The 20,643-nt window shown below is 45.3% G+C and overlaps 1 protein-coding gene and 1 long non-coding RNA gene across 2 annotated transcripts; one reads left to right on the forward strand and one right to left on the reverse strand.

Moving 5' to 3' along the window:
• Positions 1-7,441: 7,441 nt before the first annotated feature.
• Positions 7,442-19,404, reverse strand: LOC138764558 (zinc finger protein 436-like). The gene is made up of 2 exons (XM_069940647.1): positions 18,967-19,404; positions 7,442-9,861 (listed from the first exon to the last, which is right to left on the reverse strand). The coding sequence occupies exon 2, from the start codon at positions 9,285-9,287 to the stop codon at positions 8,268-8,270; it is 1,020 nt and encodes a 339-aa protein (XP_069796748.1). The 5' UTR covers positions 9,288-9,861; positions 18,967-19,404; the 3' UTR covers positions 7,442-8,267.
• On the forward strand, positions 18,273-20,639 carry LOC138764573 (uncharacterized). Its single transcript, XR_011358194.1, has 2 exons — positions 18,273-19,095; positions 19,927-20,639. It is a non-coding gene; the product is annotated as an uncharacterized lncRNA (long non-coding RNA).
• Positions 20,640-20,643: the final 4 nt, after the last annotated feature.

Here is a 20,643-nt window from a genome sequence, read left to right on the forward strand (position 1 = left end):
GGCAGTTGGGACCAGTCCAAGCATTGATAAGTATAGTTGGGAAGGGGTTGCATATTGTAGTGTGAAATCAGCTTTTGAATTTGTAATAAACATTTGTATAATCTGAACTGCTCTCGGTGTGGGTGTCTATTTTCTTTCGGTAGCTCAAACACTGTGACCAATCTAAAACGAACAAAGTGAGAGGTACAAGTTTACCAAAGACAGTTGGTCATGGAAAAGCTGCACCTGTTCAAGCAAAAGTGAATGCAATTTCTGAGTTTCCTTTTCCCAATGGTAAGAAGACAATGAGGTTTTTAGGAATGGCAGGGTATTGCAGAAAATTTTGCTGAGAAATTTGTGTGGACTAGAGAGTGTCAGACAACTTTAGAAAATTTAAAGGATATGCTATGTCATTATCCTGTGTTAAAATCTCCTGACTTTGATAAACCTTTTTCTGAGGCAGTGGACGTGAGTGAGGGAGCAGCAGTGCAGTTTTATTGCAAACACTTAATGAAATTGACCATCCAGTTGCCTACTTTTCAAAGAAATTCAATGTTCATCAAAGGAACTATTCTACTATTGAGAATTATTGGCAATTATGTTATCTTTGCAGAATTTTGATATGTATCTCAGTACATCTCATGAACCAATTGAGGTATTTACTGACCACAATCCTCTGGTGTTTTTGAATAAAATGAAGAAAAAGAACAGAGGATTGTTAAACTGGAGTTTGATATTACAAGAATATAATCTGCAAATTGTTCTCTCAGAGGTTTAAATAATATAATAGCGGACTGTCCATCAAGATGTTAAATTTTATCTTGTATAAAATGGTGTCAACAGTGTTACTTTATTATGACATGTATATATGGTGAATTGTTATATTTTCAGAGGTTTTAAATACAGTTTAGTTATTATTGAATTTTAACTCAGAGTTAAATTTCCTTTAAAGAAAGGGAGGTGTAACATTATTAATATTTGGGGAGAATTTATAAGATTTAGAGTAGGTCACATACATACACACATTTTAAAACAGATCTTATTTGAAAGACTGGAGAATTCACATTGCAGGATCTCTAGATGTAAGCAGCTTTCACAAGTAGTGTGTTAATTGAACTGACAATATGCTGTCATATAAGGCAATCGAACAACTGAAAAGTGGCAAAGCAGCAGGTATGGATGGAATCCCCCCAGAGGTCTGGAAGGCTGGTGGCAAAACTCTGCATGCCAAACTGCATGAGTTTTTCAAGCTTTGTTGGGACCAAGGAAAACTGCCTCAGGATCTTCGTGATGCCACCATCATCACCCTGTACAAAAACAAAGGCGAGAAATCAGACTGCTCAAACTACAGGGGAATCACGTTGCTCTCCATTGCAGGCAAAATCTTCGCTAGGATTCTACTAAATAGAATAATACCTAGTGTCGCCGAGTATATTCTCCCAGAATCACAGTGCGGCTTTCGCGCAAACAGAGGAACTACTGACATGGTCTTTGCCCTCAGACAGCTCCAAGAAAAGTGCAGAGAACAAAACAAAGGACTCTACATCACCTTTGTTGACCTCACCAAAGCCTTCGACACCGTGAGCAGGAAAGGGCTTTGGCAAATACTAGAGCGCATCGGATGTCCCCCAAAGTTCCTCAACATGATTATCCAACTGCACGAAAACCAACAAGGTCGGGTCAGATACAGCAATGAGCTCTCTGAACCCTTCTCCATTAACAATGGCGTGAAGCAAGTCTGTGTTCTCGCACCAACCCTCTTTTCAATCTTCTTCAGCATGATGCTGAACCAAGCCATGAAAGACCCCAACAATGAAGACGCTGTTTACATCCAGTACCGCACGGATGGCAGTCTCTTCAATCTGAGGCGCCTGCAAGCTCACACCAAGACACAAGAGAAACTTGTCCGTGAACTACTCTTTGCAGACGATGCCGCTTTAGTTGCCCATTCAGAGCCAGCTCTTCAGCGCTTGACGTCCTGCTTTGCGGAAACTGCCAAAATGTTTGGCCTGGAAGTCAGCCTGAAGAAAACTGAGGTCCTCCATCAGCCAGCTCCCCACCATGACTACCAGCCCCCCCACATCTCCATCGGGCACACAAAACTCAAAACGGTCAACCAGTTTACCTATCTCGGCTGCACCATTTCATCAGATGCAAGGATCGACAATGAGATAGACAACAGACTCGCCAAGGCAAATAGCGCCTTTGGAAGACTACACAAAAGAGTCTGGAAAAACAACCAACTGAAAAACCTCACAAAGATAAGCGTATACAGAGCCGTTGTCATACCCACACTCCTGTTCGGCTCCGAATCATGGGTCCTCTACCGGCACCACCTACGGCTCCTAGAACGCTTCCACCAGCGTTGTCTCCGCTCCATCCTCAACATCCATTGGAGCGCTTACATCCCTAACGTCGAAGTACTCGAGATGGCAGAGGTCGACAGCATCGAGTCCACGCTGCTGAAGATCCAGCTGCGCTGGATGGGTCACGTCTCCAGAATGGAGGACCATCGCCTTCCCAAGATCGTGTTATATGGCGAGCTCTCCACTGGCCACCGTGACAGAGGTGCACCAAAGAAAAGGTACAAGGACTGCCTAAAGAAATCTCTTGGCACCTGCCACATTGACCACCGCCAGTGGGCTGATAACGCCTCAAACCGTGCATCTTGGCGCCTCACAGTTTGGCGGGCAGCAACCTCCTTTGAAGAAGACCGCAGAGCCCACCTCACTGACAAAAGGCAAAGGAGGAAAAACCCAACACCCAACCCCAACCAACCAATTTTCCCCTGCAACCGCTGCAACCGTGTCTGCCTGTCCCGCATCGGACTTGTCAGCCACAAACGAGTCTGCAGCTGACGTGGACTTTTTACCCCCTCCATAAATCTTCGTCCGCGAAGCCAAGCCAAAGAAGAAGATGCTGTCAGTACCCTTACTGCAAAGTGTTCATAGAAAGGTCACTCCTGGATTTTATTTATCTAACAATAGATGGGAGCAGAAGAACTCCTCTTGTTTTGCAAGACATGAGTCACAAGCTCTCTTTGGAGTTGGAGTTGGAAAAGAGAGTTGAGTTAACAGGTCAGTCCGTCAGTCAGTGTGTGGGACACTGACAAGTAACTGAAAAGTGCAATCCAGGGAAAGCTGTTTGAAACTGATGAAAGCAAGTTCCAGAGCAGTAGATGGCTGGAAGTGCTATCTGTCTGATGTTTCTCTTGAAATAAGAGGAAGGAATGGAACTCTGTGGTAGCTTGAAGAAAGAGGTTACACAGCACAGGTAGCAACCCTGAGATTATAAGTTTCATCAGCTAGACCCTGAGGTGACTAGTGGTGGAACCTCAGTTGTGGAAATCCTGGAGCAACAAATATCTCTCTCTGCAAACCCCACAAGAACCTTCCTGAGCAGTAAACATTTACCTTTCAGGCACCAAGCCTGGTGAACTTTATACATGTTAAATTCTGTGCACAGTATGGTGATTGGCTGCAACCAGAGAACTTGGAAGAAGGAGAAGTGAGATTAAACTGTGAACCAAAGAACTTTTCTTGAATTTACACACACATTGCATACATGTGTGCTTAGAATTAGAAGGGGGTTAATTTGGGTTAGTTAAGTTTGATTCTATTTTCATGTTTGAAGTTGATTAAAAATAACTTTTGTTTTGAAAGCCACTTGTCTTGGTGAATGTCTATTGCTGCTGGGTATTGGGGTCTTTTGGGCTCGTAACACTATGGTCACTATTACCTAATGGCATCCCTACCAAGGTCCCTTATTAACTCTATATCATTGCACAGTATGAAGTCAAGAATTGACTCCCCCCGGTAGGTTCCATCACAAGCTGCTCCAAGAATGTATTTCGGATATTCTATAAACTCACTCTCTAGCTTTCCCACACCTACTTGATTTTCCCAGTCCACTAGCAAATTTAAAAAAAAAATTATTTTTCACACTATGAACCATATTAATCAAAATACACACAAATATTTCCCTTTTGAATATACACAGTGTCATTTTCTCCCCTTGCTTCCTTCCTCCCCCCCCCCTCCAAACCCATTAAACGTTCAACATATACAATACAATAAACCCATTAAACAATGTCATCACACAATGAAAATAAATAAGAAAATTGTGTCATCTACTTTTACACACTGGGTCAGTTTATTTCATCTCCTTCTCATTTATCATTTTAGGGGGTGGAGGTCCACGGTAGGCCCTCTCTGTTGTGTTCCATGTACGGTTCCCAAATTTGTTTGAATACTATGATGTTATTTCTTAAATTATATGTTATTTTTTCCAATGGAATACATTTATTCATTTCTATGTACCATTGCTGTACTCTCAGGCTCTCTTCTGATTTCCAAGTTGACATTATACATTTTTTTGCTACAGCTAAGGCTATCACAATAAATCTTTTTTGCGCTTCATCCAGTTTGAGGCCTATTTCTTTACTTCTTATATTACTTAGAAGAAAGATCTCTGGATTTTTTGGTATGTTGCTTTTTGTGATTTTATTTAATACCCGATTTAGATCTTCCCAAAACTTTTTCACTTTCTCACATGCTGTTGTTCCCGTTTCCTTCTTACAGCGAAAATATCTATCTGATAATGTTGGGTCCCATTTATTTAACTTTTGGGGCGTGATAACCAGTTGGGGCCTGTGTAACCAATTATATTGTATCATGCGTAACCTCGTATTTATTCTCATAGTTCCAGAGCATAGCTTTTCCCATATTTCATTTTTTATATTTATGTTTAGATCTTGTTCCCACTTTTGTTTGGGTTTATAACTTATTTCATCATTTTCTTTCTCTTGCAGCTTGATGTACATGTTTGCTATAAATCTTTTAATTATCATTGTGTCTGTAATCACATATTCAAAGCTGCTTCCTTCTGGTAACCTCAGTCTGCTTCCCAATTTGTCCTTTAAGTAGGTTTTAAGTTGGTAGTATGCAAACATTGTATCACGAGTTATACCATATTTGTACTTCATTTGTTCAAATGATAATAAATTATTTCCCAAAAAAACAATTTTCTATTCTTTTAATTCCTTTTCTCTCCCATTCTCTAAAGGAAAGGTTATCTATTATGAAAGGGATTAGTTGATTTTGCGTCAATAATAATTTTGGTAGCTGGTAATTTGTTTTTTTTCCTTTCTACATGAATCTTCTTCCAAATGTTGAGCAGATGGTACACTACTGGTGAACTATATTGCACCAGTTTTTCATCCCACTTATAAAGTATATGTTCTGGTACCTTCTCTCCTATTTTATCTAGCTCTATCTTGGTCCAATCTGGTTTTTCCCTTGTTTGATAAAAATCTGATAGATATCTTAATTGTGCTGCTCTATAATAATTTTTAAAGTTTGGTAGCTGAAAACCACCTTGTTTGTACCATTCTGTCAATTTATCTAGTGCTATCCTTGGTTTCCTCCCTTTCCATAAGAATTTCCTTATTATTCTCTTTAGTTCATTGAAGAATTTCTCTGTTAAGGTGTTAATGATTGAAATAGCTATTGTATCCTTGGGAAGATATTCATTTTAATGCAATTTACCCTTCCTATCAGTGTTAGTGGTAAATCTTTCCAATATTCTAAGTCTTCTTGTAATTTCTTCATTAATGACTGATAGTTTAATTTGTATAGATGGCCGAGATTATTATCTAGTCTAATACCTATGCATTGGATTGCTTGTGTTTGCCATTTAAATGGTGATTCTTTTTTAAACTTCGTATAATCCGCATTATTCATTGGCATCGCTTCAATTTTATTTGCGTTGATATTGTACTCCGATATTTCTCCATATTCCTTCAATTTCTTATGTAATTCTTTTAATGATAATTCTGGTTCTGTTAAGTATACTATGATGTCACCTGAAAATAGACTGATTTTATATTCCTTCTCTTTTATTTTTATGTTGAAGTCACCCATAACTACTGTATCACTACCACTCTGACATGCCATTCTTAATTCTTTATTTATACTGATTCCCACATCTAAGCCACTGTTCGGAGGTCTGTTTATGACCCCAAATATGGTTCTTTTGCCTTTGCAATTTCTCAACTCTATCCAAACAGACTCTACTCCACCTGATTCAATGTCTTTCATTTCCATCGCCTGAATTTCATTCTTCACCAACAGAGCCACTCCACGTCCTCTACCTAACTCTCTGTCTTTTCGATAGGACGTATACCCCGGAACATTAATTTCCCAAACTTGTCGCTCCTGCAGCCATGTCTCCATTACTCCGATAACATCATATTCTCCCATGTCCATTTGCGCCTCAAGCTCATCCATTTTATTCCTTATACTCGGTGCATTCATATACAATACCTTGAAACTGACCACCCTGCTCTCTCCAATTTCCTGCCTGACACCCTCTCTGAAACTCTCCTAACCCTCTTTGCACCCTCCAGCATTGAGATTTCATAGTCTATTGGAACTACCCCTATGTTGTCCTTCCTATCCATTTCAGTATCAGTCTGGTTCCCCTCACCCTGCCAATTCAGTTTAAAACATATCCAACAGCATTATTAAACCTTACTGCAAGTATATTGTCCCCCTTTGGATTTAGATGCAACACATCCTCCTGTAGAGGTCATGTCTCCCCCAGAAGAGATCCCAATGATCCATGAACCTGAAACCTTGCACTCTGCACCATTCCTCCAGCCCTACATTTAACTTCCTAATTTTTTTCATTTTTGCCCCATTCCGCATGCAGCACAAGTAGAAACCCTGAGATAATAACTCTGGAGGTCCTGCTTTTTAATCTCCATCCTAGCTCATGGTATTCCCTCTTCAGGATCTCCTCACTCAATTTGTCAATGTCATTTGCACCCATGTGTACCAGGACATCTGGCTGCTCAGAAATTCCTCTCAGAATACCATGAACCCTGTCCGAGATATCCTGCACTTTGGCTCCTGGAAGGCAACATACCATGTGGGAATACTTGTCAGGCGTGCAGAACCTTCTGTCTGTTCCCCAATGATGGAGACCCCAATGACCACCTTGTCCCTCCTCCTTCCATCTGCATCGCTGACTCCCTTGATCCAACATCATCCAATACAATATATTTGTTGCTAAGAGGAGTGCTCTCCACTGACTGAGCAACTTTCTTCCCACCCTTGACAGTAGTCCACTTACCTGACCACCCCCCACCCCCCCAATCTGGGGGTAATTACCTGTTTCAAAGTCATATCAATAACTTCCTCACTTTCCCTAATAAGCCTCAGATCATCACGTTGCAACTCCAGCTCCTTAATTTTATCCTTTAACTGCTGTGTCCTTGCACGCATGCACTCTGGGGAGGGGAAAGGGCCTCTCACTTGCCTCCTCGTTTTCCCTGATAAGCAGTTGGTCCTCTAGCTGAAACTCCAGATCACAAACCTGGTTTCTAAGGAACTTCACCTCATTGCCTTCAAGTCAATTTCAGAAAGAAGATATTTATGCAAGGCATAGATGGAGACAAGTGCAGTTTATAGTGGATTTATTTTTGAAAAGGAAAACAAAAATGGTCTAAAGCTAAATGCAATTTTGTATGTGGAGACATTGTAATTATCATGGACGATTCTTCACCAAGAAATTCTTGGTTGCTGGGGAAAATCATGCAAATAGTTCCAGACAAGAAAGGTTTCGTTCGGCAAGTGCGGATAAAATCCAAGACTGGTTACTTAAATTGACCTATTACTAAAATCTACCTTTTATAAAAAGCAGAAAGTTTTGATTTCTAATCTTATACTTACCATATTTAATTTGTAACTGTAATAGTAATTATTATATATTAGCCATTAATGTCTATAATAATAAAGGGCTAGAATGCAAAGGTTAGACCCTTGTGTTTTTGATTCTTTTGTGCTTGTCTCTTTAAGAAACACTGTTATTTGTAGTGTTACCATAGTGACTATGACATAATATCCATGCAGACCAAGAGTTTACATCGCATTCTTTGACGAATTATGAAGGGAACATGGGCTTGAGATAATTTTCTTTGAATTCATCGTTTCATCTTATTTTATCTTATTCCTTTTGTATATCTCTGTAAAGTTGAATATTATTATACTTTTAACTGTAGCAAAAATCTTAATGCAAAGTTATGCAAAATGTTTATCCATTTTATCAACAAATTAAAGCTACATAGAGCTGCATCTACAATGTTTGGTTTATTAGATTAATAAATAGTTCTCTTAAAGAAACAGGCACAAAATTAAATAAGAATCAAAAACACAAGGTTAAACCTTTAACCTGCCAGTGACTCTGGATTTCAGCATCAATATTTAACCATTTAACATGCTGTGCAGTTAAACTATCATCCTGGTATGGACCTGCTGGTGTCTCAGCAGGTTGGAGGAGCGACTGAACTCCTTTCCACACTGGGAGCAGGGGAACGGCCTCTCCCCAGTGTGAATTTGTTGGTGTCTGACCAGGTGGGATGAGCTGATGAACCTCTTCCCACACTCAACACAAGTGAAGGGCCGCTCCCCGGAGTGGGCCCGCTGGTGAGTCAGCAGGTCAGAGGACCATGTGAAGCCCTTGCCACACTCCAAGCAGATGAAGGACTTCTCCCTGGTGTGGACCCGCTGGTGCTTCACCAGGCTGGAAAACAGAGTGAAACTCTTGCCGCACTCTGAGCAGATGAATGGTCTCTCGCCAGTGTGGACCCGCTGGTGGCTCATCAGGTCAGACGACTGAGCAAATCCCTTCCCACACTTGGAGCAGGGGAACGGCATCTCCCCAGTGTGAATTTGTCGGTGTCTGAGCAGGTGGGATGAGCGGGTGAACCCTTTCCCACAATCGACACAGGTGAAGGGTCGCTCCCCAGAGTGGGCCCGCTGGTGGGCCAGCAGATTGGAAGACCACGTGAAGCCCTTGCCACACTCTGAGCAGGTGAAGGGCCTCTCGCCGGTGTGGACCCGCTGGTGGGTCAGCAGGTCATATGACTGAGCAAATCCCTTACCACACTCTGAGCAGAGGAATGGCATCTCCCCAGAGTGGACTCGCTGGTGCCTCTTGAGGCTAGTGGACTGACTAAAGCCCTTGTCACAGTGGGGGCACAAGAAGGGCTTTTCACCAGAGTGGACCAGCTGATGCCTCCGCAGGTGAGAGGTCTCTGTGAAGCCCTTGCCACACTCAGGGCAGACGAAAGGCCTCTCCCCGGTGTGGACCCGCTGGTGGGCCAGCATGTCAGAGGACCACATGAAGCCTTTGCCGCAGTCAAGGCAGGTGAAGGGCCTCTCCCCAGTGTGGACCCACTGGTGTCTCGTTAACCGCCTCAAACTTTTAAAGTTCTTCCTACAGACGGAGCACTGAAAGGGGTTCATTGATGTAAGTATGTGAGGGTGTGACCAGGTTATATATCAATGCAGTCCTGCCCTGACGCGCACAGCACGTGCTTTGTGTGCTCAGCCTGATGGATATCCACAAAGAGCTGGGCAGCAAGTTAAATCAATGCCAAGGCTGGGACTAGGGCCGAGACGTGGGGAGAAGTTGTCCTCTAGCTGGGCATTGAAAGCCCCAGAACCACAGGAGCCTCCCGTTTCGGGACCTGGTGGTACACTCTGCACCCGGCGCCCGGTACCAAATCGCCTTCGGTCCCTGATAAACCCCTTACCCAGGATGAATTCCCAACTCCCCTGGAAGGTGTATGCGCGGTGCTCAGAAAGGTGGCTGTGGTACCCTTTGCCAAGCGTGGGGCATTGTGGTCAGAGAATCCTCCATTGATCAGGTGCTTTGTGGGTGGTGAGCAAACCGCTTCCTTGGAAATGCAGTTGGGGAGAGTGAAGGCCAGGCATTAGAAGCTGGGGTTGCTTGTGACACACACGGGCTGATTTAAATTCCAGATGAGGAAACCACTCCCGATGCTGCAAAGTTCACGGATATGATGACTGTTGCTGACTGTAATACAATAAGTTCATAAGCAAGTTAGATCATTCGGCCCATCTAACTAACCTTGCCATATTCACTATATCCAGGCCTTTCAGTGCTCCATGGGTTTCAATGAGACCCCCACCCTCATTCTTCTCAACCTTGGCGATTACAATCCCAGAGCTTTCGAATTCTCCTTGTATGAAAATCTGAAGGCCCAGGGGTCATATTGTAAAGCCCCTCTGGGCCCTCTCCAATGTGAACACACCCTTCCTTGGATATGGATCCCAAAACTGTGCTCTCCCCAATACATCCCTGTATTCATCTTCTATCCCTCTGGAACTGAATTCCAGCATTCCATTTGCCTTCCTTACCACTGACCCTAGGTGCAAGTTCACCTTTAGGGAGTCTTGCTCGAGAACTCCCAAGTCCCTCTGATTTTTGAACATCCATGTCTTTATTCCTTCCAGCAAAGTGCATGATCATACACTTCTCTACTCTACACTCCATCTGCCATTTCCTTGCCTAATCCACCAACCTGTCTAAGCCCTGATGCAGACTTCCTCAATACTACCTGCCCTTCATGATCCCACCACTAGACACATATTCCTCTCTCCTCCCCTCACCGCCTTCCACAGGGACCACTCCCTCCATTACTCCCTTGTCTACTCTCCCACCCAACCAACTGTCCACTTGGGACCTATCCTTGTGACCACAGGAGATGCTCCACTTGAACCCACACCTTCTCCCTCACCACCGTTCAGGGCCCCAAACAGTCCTTCCATGTAAAGCAACATTTCACTTGTGAATCTGCCAGGGTCATCTACTATATCCGCTGGTCCTGTTTTGGTCTCCTCTACATCGGAAAGACTGGATGCAGACCGGGAGATTGCTTTGTTGACCACCTCGGCTCTGTCCGCTGCAATAGCGTGGATCCCCCAGTAGCTACCCATTTCAATTCTCCTTCCAATTCCCTTGTTGACATGTCTGTCCACTGTCTCGTGCACTGCCAGCCTGAGGCGACCTGCAAACTGGAGGAACAACACCTCATCTTCCCTCTGGACACCCTCCAACAAGATGGCATTAATATCGACTTTGACTTTTGTTAAACCCCCTTGCCCCATGGCCTTTCCTTATCCCTCTCTCCTTTCACACAAACATGATCAATTTTCACCTCGACCCTTATCACATCCTTTAGTTGGTCTGGGTTCCTCCCCCTTTGTCTGAATTCTGAGACTTCCTGCTTCTGGCTTATTCTAATTATTAAAAGCTTTGGCAATTTATCTTTGTCTTCTATGGACACTGAAAAGACTGGCCATGTTCCTCCAGTGTTTCGGTGTGTTTTTATCTACCTGCCCATCCTCTCTGCAAAGGAAAACCGCTCCAGGGTGGCCATTCCTCAAAGAGGTTCCGCAGTGGAGCAGCTCAATGGTGTTAAGCAACAAAGAGCAGAGGATTACAGAGGGGGACAGTAAGAGAGTCTCTCACAGAACTCCCTTCAAAGGGAGACTTGTATGTTAGTTACATAGGAAGTAGGAACAGGAGTAGGCCAAAAATGGCCCATCGAGCCTGCTCCACCATTCAATACGATCATGGCTGATCTAATTTTTGACCTAACTCCACCTACCCGCCTTCTCCCCATATCCCCTAATTCCTCTATCATGTAAAAATTTATCTAACCGAATTTTAAATATGTTTAATGAGGCAGCCTCAACCACTTCCCTGGTTAGAGAATTCCAAACATTCTCTACTCTCTGTCCTAAATCTACTCCCCCGAATCTTGAGACTGTGTCCTCTTGTTTTAGTTTCCCCGGCCAGCTCAAAAAACCTTCCTACATCTATCCTATCCATACCCTTCATAATCCTATATGTTTCTATAAGATCTCTCATTCTTCTGAACTCGAGCGAATACAATCTTTCATCATAAGTCAACCTCCTCTGGACCGTCTCCAAAGCCAGTATATCCTTCCTCAAATATGGAGACCAGAACTGGACACAGTATTCCAGGTGCGGTCTCACAAGTACCTTATACAGTTGCAACATTACCTCCCTACTCCTGAATTCAATTCTTCTAGCAATGAAGGCCAACATTCCATTTGCCTTCTTAATAACCTGCTGCACCTGCAACCTAACTTTTTGCGATTCATGCACAAGCACTCCCAAGTCCCTCTGCACAACACCCTTTAAATAATATTCAGCTCTTTTATTTTTCTTGCCAAAGTGGATAACCTCACATTTACTAACATTGTACTTCATCTGCCAGACCTTTACCCACTCATCCAGCTTAACTATATCCTCTGCAGACTCTCCACATCCTCATTACAATTTGCTCTTCCACTCAATTTGGTGTCATCCACAAACTTGCCTACACCACATTTTGTCCCCTCCTCCAAGTCATCAATGTAAATGATGAACAGTTGTGGGCCTAACACTGACCCCTGCGGCACCCCACTTACCACTCTCTGCCAACCTGAAAAACTCCCATTTATCCCGACTCTCTGCCTCCTGTCAGACAACCAATTTTCAAACCAGGCCAATATACTTCCCCGGACTCCACTTTCCTGTAACTTACTCATAAGTCTCTTGTGTGGCACCTTATCAAATGCTTTCTGGAAATCCAAATATCCTCAAAGAATCCTAACAAGTTAGTCAAACAAGATCTTCCCTTTCTAAAACCATGCTGCGTCTGCCTGATTGAACTCTTACGTTCCAAAAGTTTCACTATTTCATCTTTAATGATGGCTTCAAGCATTTTTCCAACTACAGACGTCAAGCTAATTGGCTGATAATTTCCAGTCTTCTGCTTACGTCCCGTCTTAAAAAGTGGCGTGACATTTGCTGTCTTCCAGTCTGCCGGGACCTGCCCATAATCCAAGGAATTTTGGTGTATGACACCAAACTATAACTTCTGCCATTTCCTTCAGAACCCTTGGATGCATATCATCAGGACCAGGTGATTTGTCTGGCTTTAGTCCCATTAGTTTCTCCATCACTACTTCCTTTGTAACAACTATTTTATCAAGGCCCTCCCCAACATTCGCATCCTTAACTCCGTTCTTGTATATGTATCTCAATCGACAGTTTTCCCCTCTTATCCACTGACGTGAACAACAATGGGAAAGTAGAAACATAAAATGGTGGAGAAACTCAGCAAGTCAAACAGTGTCGTTTATGTAGTAAAGGTATAACTGACATTTCGGGCTTGAGCCCTTCATCAGGAATAAGAAAATGCCGGGAGGCTGCAGCAAAGGTAAAGATACACGACCAATGTTTTGGGCTTGAGAAATGGTCATGGAGTTGGTTAAGATCAGGTGTGACGGGGTGAAGAGGGTATTACATTCATTCCTGGATGCCTCATTACAGGAGAGATGTAGATGCTTTGGAGTGGGTGAAGAGACTGGGGTGGTTTGGTTAGCAAAATGTTGTTTCGGGGTTAGCGATCAGGACCGGGATTCAAATCCGCGCTGTCTGTAAGGAGTTTGAACATCTTCCCTGTGTCTGCGTGGGTTTTCCCCGGGGGCTCTGGATTCCTCCCAGCTTTCAAAATGTACTGGGAGTTGTAGGTCAATAGGGTGCTGTATATCTAAAAAAAAATTTAACTGACAAACCCTGCACATTTTTGAGACAGGAGGAAGCTGGAGCACCCAGAGGAAACACACGCAGACACGGGGAGAACATACAAACTCCTTCCAGACAGCACCGCATTGTACCTGTGTTGTTGGTACAATAATAGCTGCGAACTGCCAATGTTGGGGGTGGGATCTTTCATAGGAATCGTTCAGCATATCTTTGGATATTTTGGAGATGAATTGGGGATTTATCCCAGAATAATTCTCGGGATGAGGCCCTTCCATTATCAGGTTTGACTGTGGAAAAGCTGGTCACCTCAGAATAGAGGAAGTTGTGATGAGTTTTCTAAATAGAAAGAAATTCAGAAGAGAAACTTATTTCCACAGTTATTCAGATACTTGAATGAAAGAATCTTAATTGTTCTTTCAGGCTTAAATTCGACTTCTTATTTTTGGAAAGTAAAATTCTGCAGATGATGGAAATCGGATCAGAACAAAAGCAGGAAAGAGTTTACGTTTTAGTTCCCCCATTAATCAAAAAGGACCTGGAGACGTTAGGGTTCAGGTTCAAGAGACGGCAAATTCTAGAATCTGAAACAAAACCCAATCTGCAGGAGGAAGTTGTCAGCTCGAGGGGCTTCAGTGAGAGGAAAAGAATTGTCAACATATGGAGTCCGAGCCCTTAGACCAGAGGTTCTCAACCTTCATTTCCCCCCACTCACAAAGCACTTGAAGTCATCCCTTACTAAGCACAGAGCACCTGTGGCATCCTGTGTAAGGGATTAGTAAGGGATGACTTCAAGTGGATAGTGAGTGGAAAAAGGTTGAGAACCACTGCCTTAGACACTGTCTGAATGTTCCAGTGTTTTCTGCGTTTATTATATATTTCTTACTTGTGCTTTGTGTCAGTTCCAATGGTCACCATTACCTACCAGGGTTTGGATCTCGGCAAAGTCTGCAGATCAAAACAGCCACAATTTGCCTGTTCGCTTTCCGTCTACCCATAATCCCCCATGCAGCTGGAACCACTTTGCCAGTGCCAGGGTAATGTGCATGCCTGTCGCCCACAATGTATCATGGTAAGGTTGATGGTACAAAGCAGGAGAAATCCCCGTGGGTCATGGGTGAGGAGCACGAGGCAGAAAGGGTCTGTGCAGCACCTGTGATATCGTATCCAGCCTGTGATTCTAAGGGCCAGTCGAACCGGCCTCGATCTCCACACTGATGGAAGCTGCTCCGCTGCGCTGCCTTCCTCCCTGCCGTCTGTCGGGGAGGTGTGCACTGTGCATGCCTGTGACCTCTCTTCCAGTGTCAGTATCTGGTCTCAGAGCATGTGCCCTGGTCTCCTTCAGGAGCGTGCCTAAGGTTTTCTATGAACCCATTAGTGTTGTGTGGTAGATGGCTATCCAACAGTCCCAGGAGCAAGTTCTTTCTCTACACTGCAATTCAGGTTCAGTTCATTATCATCTGTCTGTCCAGGTACAACCAGGTGAAATGTTTCTCCAGACTATGGTGCAACCACACACACGACACAATACAAACACATTCACACAAATACAAATAAGTATTACACAGCACACAATAATCACACAGATACAAATAGATATATGAAGCAAAAATTAGAGATATTCTGCAATAATTGTACATTGTGTACTGTTTTTTCTATAACTGATAAGTGATAATTCTACCTGGCTCACAAGAAAAAGGGTTGTATGCAACAACATGTATGTATTCTGACAATAAATCTGAATCAAAAATCTAATTCACTCCTTTTATTTATGAGAGAACCAAGGTTACATGTTACCAAGGTTCACCAATCTCACAGTATGTGGGAAGCTTTTTCCCATCATGGATGTTCTGATTTTGAGAAAAGTTAAAACATACTGAAATGCTGGAGGAATTCAGCCGATTTTTTCAGCATTTATAAATTTTGATTCCCCAGTACCTCCTGTAAAAATGGTTGTGCCCTGGAGAGATTCGTATAACAGAGAGACTTGGAGACAAAGTACTCAGGTGGAGAGGGTGGTGAAGAAGGTGCTTAGCACTGGGCAGGCACCAAGTTCCTTGGAGTTCATTTAACTAGTGACCTATCGTGTCCTCTCAAAATCTCCTCACGTCAAGAAGGAGCAACAGCATTTCCTGAGAAGACTGCAGCGAGTAAGGCTACTAGCCACCATTATGTCAACCTTCTACAAGAGCTCTATCGAGAATATCCTGGCTTGGCTGCATCACATTGTGGTACAGTTGCTGCAGAGAAATGATTTGGAGGTCAGTCTACAGGTCCACAAGAGTGGCAAAGAGAATCAATGTAATCTCCCTTCCTCCCCACCCTCCCCCCTCACCACCACCATGGACATGATCTACTGGGATCGTTGACTGAAGAAAGTGCACAAAATCATTCAGGACCCCTTCCACCCTGCACACAGCATCTTTCAGCTGTTCCTGTCAGGGAAAAGATACAGGTGTATCAGAGCCAACACCATCAGGCCGAGGAACAGCTTCTTCCCACGGGCAGGGAGAATGTTGAACGACCAAAGGAACTGTTCAAATTGACCATCCAAGACTCTCATTTGGACAAAACAGTATAAATTTGTGTGGATGAAATACTTGTCCTGCATATGTAGTGTGTGTGTCTGTATGTGTGTGGTTGTCTGCATCTTTTTCACTAAGAACCGGAGAACGTCGTTTCGTCGGATTGTCTTTGTACAATCAGACGTCAATAAACTGAACTTGGGGGAAAAAAAGCCAAGACACGAGAGAGTGCTGGAGTGTGGAGCTAAACACCATCTGCTGAATGGCCAATGTTTTGAGCAGTTCTGGCCTGATATGCTTACAATTATTTTTCTTCCACTGATGATGCCTGAACTGCCAAGTCTCTCCAGCTGTCGGCATAGTTGACAAAATCAGGGCTGTCGGGCAGGGAAATGGCTTCTTCCTGCAGGCACTGAGATTAATGAGCAGTGGCCTGTTACTGAATAAATAATTCAAAAATATTCATACATGAGAGGAACAGTTAGTGTAGCAGTTAGAGCAACACTGTTACAGCGCTAGCAATTGGGACTGGGGTTCAAATCCCGCACTGTCTGTAAGAGTTTGTACGCTTTCCCCTGGGGCTCCGGTTTCCTCCCATCCTCCAAAATGTACCGTGATTGTAGGTCAATTGGTTGGCACGGGCTTGTGAGCTGAAAGGGCCTGTTAACGTGCTGTATGACTGAATTTAAAATTCAATAAATAATTTGATCCAGAGAAATCCTGTTTGTTCTCGTTAATTCAGTCAGATGATAATAAACAAACCTGTGTAACGAGAGGGCTAATGACACATTTTTGTTTAAAATGGAATTATCCGCTCACAGTCCTCAAAATGAGCAACCTGTTAACTGGGAAGATCAGCAAGTCAAGGTCCTGATTTATGGGGTCCATTAGGCCTTGAAACCTGCACACGGGACATAAAGCTTTGTGAGAAGATGAATTAGGTGAACAATGTAAGGCCTGTTCTTCACTATTGGTTTTGAGAGTTATGGCCAACTAGAAGGTGTAGATGAGGAAAGAACCACAGACTATCTGATTATATAAGTGTGAGTAGTGAGCAAGTTCTTTCAACTTCTCACCAGAATCACAATTGGTGCCAGTTCCTCTGAGACTCTCCAAGCCAGCCATCCCAAACCAGAGTCCACAATAAGAAGGGCATTTGGTTTTGTTGATCTTTCATGTAACTTACGGCACTTTACCTCACTTTTACACCCTGGAAGTGCTCTTTCCCCCTAATTGACCTGAATCCTTGAAAACCTGTTGATTTTACCTCGTTACAACTTGAAATGGAACATTTGCTGAGCTACTTCTGTACAATCCTTCAGATTTTTTTTTTTGACATACAGCACATTTTGGCTGATAAACCCATGCCCCCAATCATACTCAATGGATCCACAACCACCGATGCCTGATGAACTGGTAAGTTTCTCCAGCACGTTTGTGACTTGCCATCTGGGTGGAACTGGAAATTGGATTCTTGCAGAGTGGTGGATACATGGAATTCCATAATTAGTGGAGGTTGCCTTGTTGAAAGTATTTTTGACATGTATGGATAGATTTTTAATGGATTGGGGAATTAGGGTGGTAGGGAATGAGTGGGTAAGGAGAGCTGAGTCAACCGCAGATCAGCCATGATCTTATTGAATAGTAGAGTAGGCTTGATGGGCCGTATGACTGATTCCTGCCCCTGTTTCTTACTTTGAGGTGAACAGCACAGCTGTCTAAAAGTGGAATCTCAGTGAACAGAGAGAGGAGAAAGGAACAGATGAGAATGCCAGCAGGGTGAGATGGATGAGGGGTGGTATGGAGCAGAAACACTGACAGGAGGGGAGATACCAGGATGCTCCCAGTGTGGCCCCAGATGAACTGAATGACCTTACCTTTGTACTCTACATTGACTGCATTACAGAGATACAGCTGCTTTATTTTATCTGATATCAGGACATGACATTAAATTTCTGCAATTGGGTGGAATGCCCGGACTTCACTTCCCAAAACCAACCTTTTGCAATTCATGCACAAACACTCCAAAGTCCTTTGGCATGGCAACTTGCTGCTATGGTTTAGAATTTAAATAATAATCTGATCTTCTAATTTTCCTTCCAAAGTGGATAACATTGTACTCCATCTGCCAGACCCTTGCCCACTCTGCATTTCTAATTTTGGATACTGTAAACTGTACCTGCAAGATCTCATCTCTCTTCCTGCCAATGTCATCAGAACCACGATGAACTACCAACTCTGGCTGCTCCTTCTCCCCGTCCATGAGACTGGACACTGAACCTGTTGTGAAACATCCGTGACCCTGGCAACTCCCCGTCCTGGATCCCCCCCTCACACGTGCGTGTCTGTGTCTCGGACCTGAGTCTCCTGGGCACCGAGACTGAGTGCCACCTGGCTTCACAGCAGCCCCTGTGGTGGGGTCACGACCCGGCTGATGCTGCTGTTTCTCCAGAGATGGGATCTCCCCCCAACAGGATGCCCCGGGTGTTCGTGAGACCTGACGGTGACAGAGGCCTCCTGTCCCTCCCCCAGCGAGCCGTCCGCCCTGTGGTGGGGACCCTGTCCCTCCTGTGTGGGAGCCTGTCTGCCCCCTGTCCCACTCCCCCCGTTAGTCCGACTGCTGCACCCACCCATCCGTGCGGCCAGGGGGGGGGGGGGGGGAACAGGGGCTGCAGCCAGACACGCTCGCTGCCCACGACATTGTCAGGGACCCTTCTCCCTGATTTCCCCTCCCCCCCAGTTTGACAAGAGACGTGGTCGCTGTTCTCACCCCTCTCCCTTTCCTCACCCCCCCTCCCCGCCCCTTCCATTTCCTCATCGGCCCGACAGTGGAGGGACGAGGCCCCAGCCGGACATTGGTGCCGCTCGCCCTCCTCCGCAAGGCCGCACCCACCCCCCGGAAGCAACGGCTCCACCTTAGGGCAACGCGGCTCCAACAGGGGCTGGGCCCCGAACATTCGAGACCCCAACACTTACAGCCCCCCCCCCTCCCCACCTGACCTCGGACGCTCCACCTTCCCGAGGAAAGCCTCACCTCCAACCCAGGGCTCCGGCTTCCTCCGTGGACCGTCCCGTTGCTAAGGGAACGGCCCTCAGGGACGCTCGCAGACCCTGTGACGTCATCACATACACGCTTGGGCCGGGACGCGGCGGCAGCAGCCCGGTAGGTGGCGTGTTGGAAACTGTCAATAGCTCCTTTCAGCTGGGAGAATGTCACTCCAGAGCCAGCTGCGAATGTGTCCTAGCGCATGCGCACAGGGGCTTCCCTCCCTTTCCAGGTGGAATCTGCTGCCGGGGAAGCGAAGTTTTCACTGGAACTGGGAACAAGGGGTCATAAAACAGCGAAGGGTGAGGGGGATAAATAAAGAAAGGAAACGGGAGTGTGGGATAAAACTGACCCGAAATGGGGAGAATAGACGGTCAGAGTTCATGTTGAGGGTTTTCACAGGCAAACGGTGCCGAAAGTGAGCGGTGAAGCTGCGCTCAGTGAGTGTCGGGCGGGCGGGCTCTGGGCTCAGTGATGGACAATAAGGAGAGAGCAGATTGAGAAAGAGGGTTTAGCATCATCCTGCTCAAACGTTGGTTCGGACTCAGCTGGAGATGTTGGCGATGGAATCCAATTTCCGCGCTCCCTCCCTCCCTCCCTCATGTTCCCGCGGCTTCAGTGGACGAGGCTCCCTTTCAAACGGACCCGCGTCTCCTCTCCACCATCCGGTTGAGCTCCCTGTCGCCCCACCTTCCCCGCAGCTTCTCCATTTCCCGGCGCCGTTTCCCGCGTTTCTTTAACAATGCTGTTGGTCTTTTCCCACCCCGTCCAAATTCGCAGGGTTTCCTGCCAAAATGTTCCTGTTAAAGTTTCAGAATATGTCGGTTTGTGGGGAGTGGGGTCGGGAGATTTTGGGAAGTCAGAGGAAAGTGCGCAGCTCAGGGCGCCGGGGGAAGAGTGTGGTCCGGTATCGCCCATTGTGAGCCCTTCTGCCTCCTCACCGACCAGGGTGCGGCGTGTTCCGGGTGACAGGGCCCCTCACTCAGCACCCCAGAGGAGAGACCCTGCAGAAACGTGGACGGCACCAGGCCGCTTCCTTCTTGTAGCGACAAATCCGGCCACTTCACAAGTGGCTGGTTCAAACTACAGTGACCGCCTCTTGTCCGGACCCGAGCACCTGCCCCCGCGGAAGGATCATCGCGGCCTGAGCTGCGGCTCTGGACCAGGAGTTGTGTGTCCGTGACAGGCGGCTCGGGTTTTTGTGTTGAGCTTGTGTTCCTGTTGCGCGCTGTGTCCATCCATAAGGCCCAGTAATAAGTGGCCGACTGTTACGCCGTTACTTCGATGACGAGATAGAATTTGGAGCGTTCATTTTCATCAGCGTTGACGGTGTTTCCGAATCCGGATCCCGGGTCACGCTGCCCAGAACAGACACGGACCGATCATCGGAGACAAGGCGAACAGGCGCCACTATTCCAGGGAATGGAAGTAGAGTTTGTACTGGGTCCAAACACAACGGCAGCGTCTTCCCCAGGTTCACGTGTTTTCTGCTCGTTCTCGTGTTGGCTGAACAGTGTGAGCGACCTGACAGAGTGAAGTGGTCGAGAGATGGAAAGATCCAGGGGAAAGTGACCAATGGACACGTGAAACCTGACCCCGTGTCATGAATGTTAGTGCCAGTTGTCAGAAATAAAACTTCTCACACATGAGTCTCTTTAAAACTGA

This window comes from Narcine bancroftii, chromosome 5, assembly GCF_036971445.1.
Source record: "Narcine bancroftii isolate sNarBan1 chromosome 5, sNarBan1.hap1, whole genome shotgun sequence".
Lineage (NCBI taxonomy): Eukaryota > Metazoa > Chordata > Chondrichthyes > Torpediniformes > Narcinidae > Narcine > Narcine bancroftii.

What these genes read in the sequence shown, in the direction of transcription:
- LOC138764558 (XM_069940647.1), bottom strand. Translation starts at nt 9,287, where the DNA reads ATGAACCCCTTTCAGTGCTCCGTCTGTAGGAAGAACTTTAAAAGTTTG.